The 2004-nt window shown below is 56.6% G+C and overlaps 1 protein-coding gene across 2 annotated transcripts in view; it reads right to left on the bottom strand.

The window, feature by feature from the left end:
- The window catches only part of ZFP90 (ZFP90 zinc finger protein), a 14835-nt gene extending 14122 nt beyond the window's left edge, over positions 1-713 (bottom strand). For both annotated transcript variants that reach the window (XM_023763112.1, XM_023763110.1), the window contains exons 1-2: positions 426-713; positions 192-258 (exon numbers count right to left, since the gene is read on the bottom strand). In XM_023763112.1, the coding sequence (XP_023618880.1) occupies positions 192-224 (33 nt within the window). In that variant the 5' untranslated portion in view covers positions 225-258; positions 426-713. The remainder of the gene's footprint in view (positions 1-191; positions 259-425) is intronic.
- Positions 714-2004: the final 1291 nt, after the last annotated feature.

The raw sequence follows: 2004 nt of genomic DNA, 5'->3' as shown, positions 1-2004 counted from the left end.
CCCCGGCCCTGGTCCCCTCCACCCCCAGGACAGCCCCCCTTTACGGAAGCCCGCTCCCCGCAGCTCTGGGCACCTCGGGTTTCACAGGGGTGGGGGACCCCGAGGGGGCGGCCGGGCCAGGAAACGACGTCTCCCAAGGAGAACAATGACTGCTCCAAACACTCCCGGGTACGAAAGTCCGTGCAGCTCACCTGGGGCGCCTCCGTCGGCGGCCTCGAGGCCATTCCTGCCTCGCCGGGCCCGGCTCCCAGACAGAGACTGGGGAGAGAAGAAAGGGCGCACTCACCGCGCTGCACCCGCCGACCCCCACCCCGTCCCGAGGGGCCCGCCTCCGCCCCGCAGACACGTCTCCCGGGAGAGAGGTGGAGAGGTGCCTGGGCCCCGCGTCGGCCTGCCGCACCCCCTCCCCCAAATTAAACGCCTACCTAGTCCAGGACACCCTCCTCTGGCCACGCCCAGTCCCACCCGCAGGATGGTGGGCGCGGCCCCGCAGACACGCGCCAAACTCGTGGGAGGTGCCGCTCCGACCCGCACACTCGGAATCACTGCCTCCTGGAGTTTCCGGGTTTTGCGATCTCAGGCCCACCCAAGGTTTGGGCCGGCTCCTCTCGCCCCCGCCTCCGGCTCAGTCCTCTCCAATTCTGCTGTGCGGAGGTGAGGCCCTAAGCCTCCTTAGCCGCCCCGGGGCTGGACAATGGCCGCAGCGACGGGGCAGAGCCGGAAGTGCGCCTGCGCACGCGGAGTCTCGCTCCAGCAACCCAGGGGTCCGGCGAGCGCGCGGACTACACTTCCCAGAGGCCCCCGCGCGCGCCCCCTCAGAGGCCGCGGGGGAGTAAGGCGCACATCTTTCCGGGCGCAGACGGAGCTGGGATTGAATACTGTAATGTCCATCTCTTCCAATTAGTCACAGCGCTCCTCTTGCGCCTGGGCATGTTGGTAGGGGCGGGATACAGCATATATCGCTCAGAAAAGACCCGGCTTTGGGGGCGCGGCTTGCACTCCTGTGGAAGAGGGCAATACGTAAACAGATCAACAAAATAATTTCAGAGAGAGAAACATCTATTTGTTGTTTCACTTACTTATACATTCATAGGTTGATTCTTGTGGGTGCCCTAACGGGGGATTGGACCTACAACCTTGGCATTTCAGGACTACAAACCAACTGAACTACCCAAGTGTGGACTTTGAGTGTGTTGGGAGCCACTGGATTAGCAGCAGCAATGGAATCACTACTACGAGGGGAGAAACCAAATGAATCACTTACTACTAGGAGGGGAGAAACTTTTCCTGTTGTCCCAGAAATGGTAACCAGTACCCCGGGCTGAGATTAAATTATTCTGCATTCTAAAGAGAGATAAAACATTTGGGGATAGATACTCTCAGATCTTACAAACGGGTTAGGTGCTGAATTTGCCCGGCTACTGTTATTAATCATGGCCCAACATCACCCCATTACCCCTATAAAGAGATTAGGATGGGAGAAAGAAAAGGAAGAATTCCGCAGAGTAGCAAGGCCTCCACCTAGTGGGGAATGTGATGTTCTACTGCCCACCTCCAAGATAAATGTAAGAAAGCAAGCCGCTCTAACACTGACAGCACCCAGAGAAGGGGAGGGTTTATATACTACCCAGTGCTTCCCAGATCAAGGGAAATGGGGATTAGAGAACAGGCTGAGTGTAAGGAGAGCAACGTGAGTATTCATTGTTTGTGTAGTAAGTGGATGAACTGGAAAATAATTGAGCTTTAACCAGCTGGCCCCTGGGGTGGGGGTGAGGGCAGCTCAGAACTGTAAGAAGTTTTGGGATTAACTGGGGGAGACTGAAGTGGAGCCAGATCTCCCAAGTCAGGTATCCGTGGGTTTCTCTAAGGAACTCACAAATGCACGTCTGTTCCCACCAGCGTGGCTAAGCAACTTTAGTGGTGGATGAAATTGTTTTTTAAATCTTTAAAATGCATTGGTAAGCTGGAAAATTCATAAGGCATGCACCGAGGCCAAAAATTAGG

The sequence above is a fragment of the Myotis lucifugus genome, unplaced genomic scaffold, assembly GCF_000147115.1.
Source record: "Myotis lucifugus unplaced genomic scaffold, Myoluc2.0 scaffold_274, whole genome shotgun sequence".
In the NCBI taxonomy this organism is placed as follows: Eukaryota; Metazoa; Chordata; class Mammalia; order Chiroptera; family Vespertilionidae; genus Myotis; species Myotis lucifugus.
This window is presented reverse-complemented; position numbering and strand designations above follow the sequence as displayed.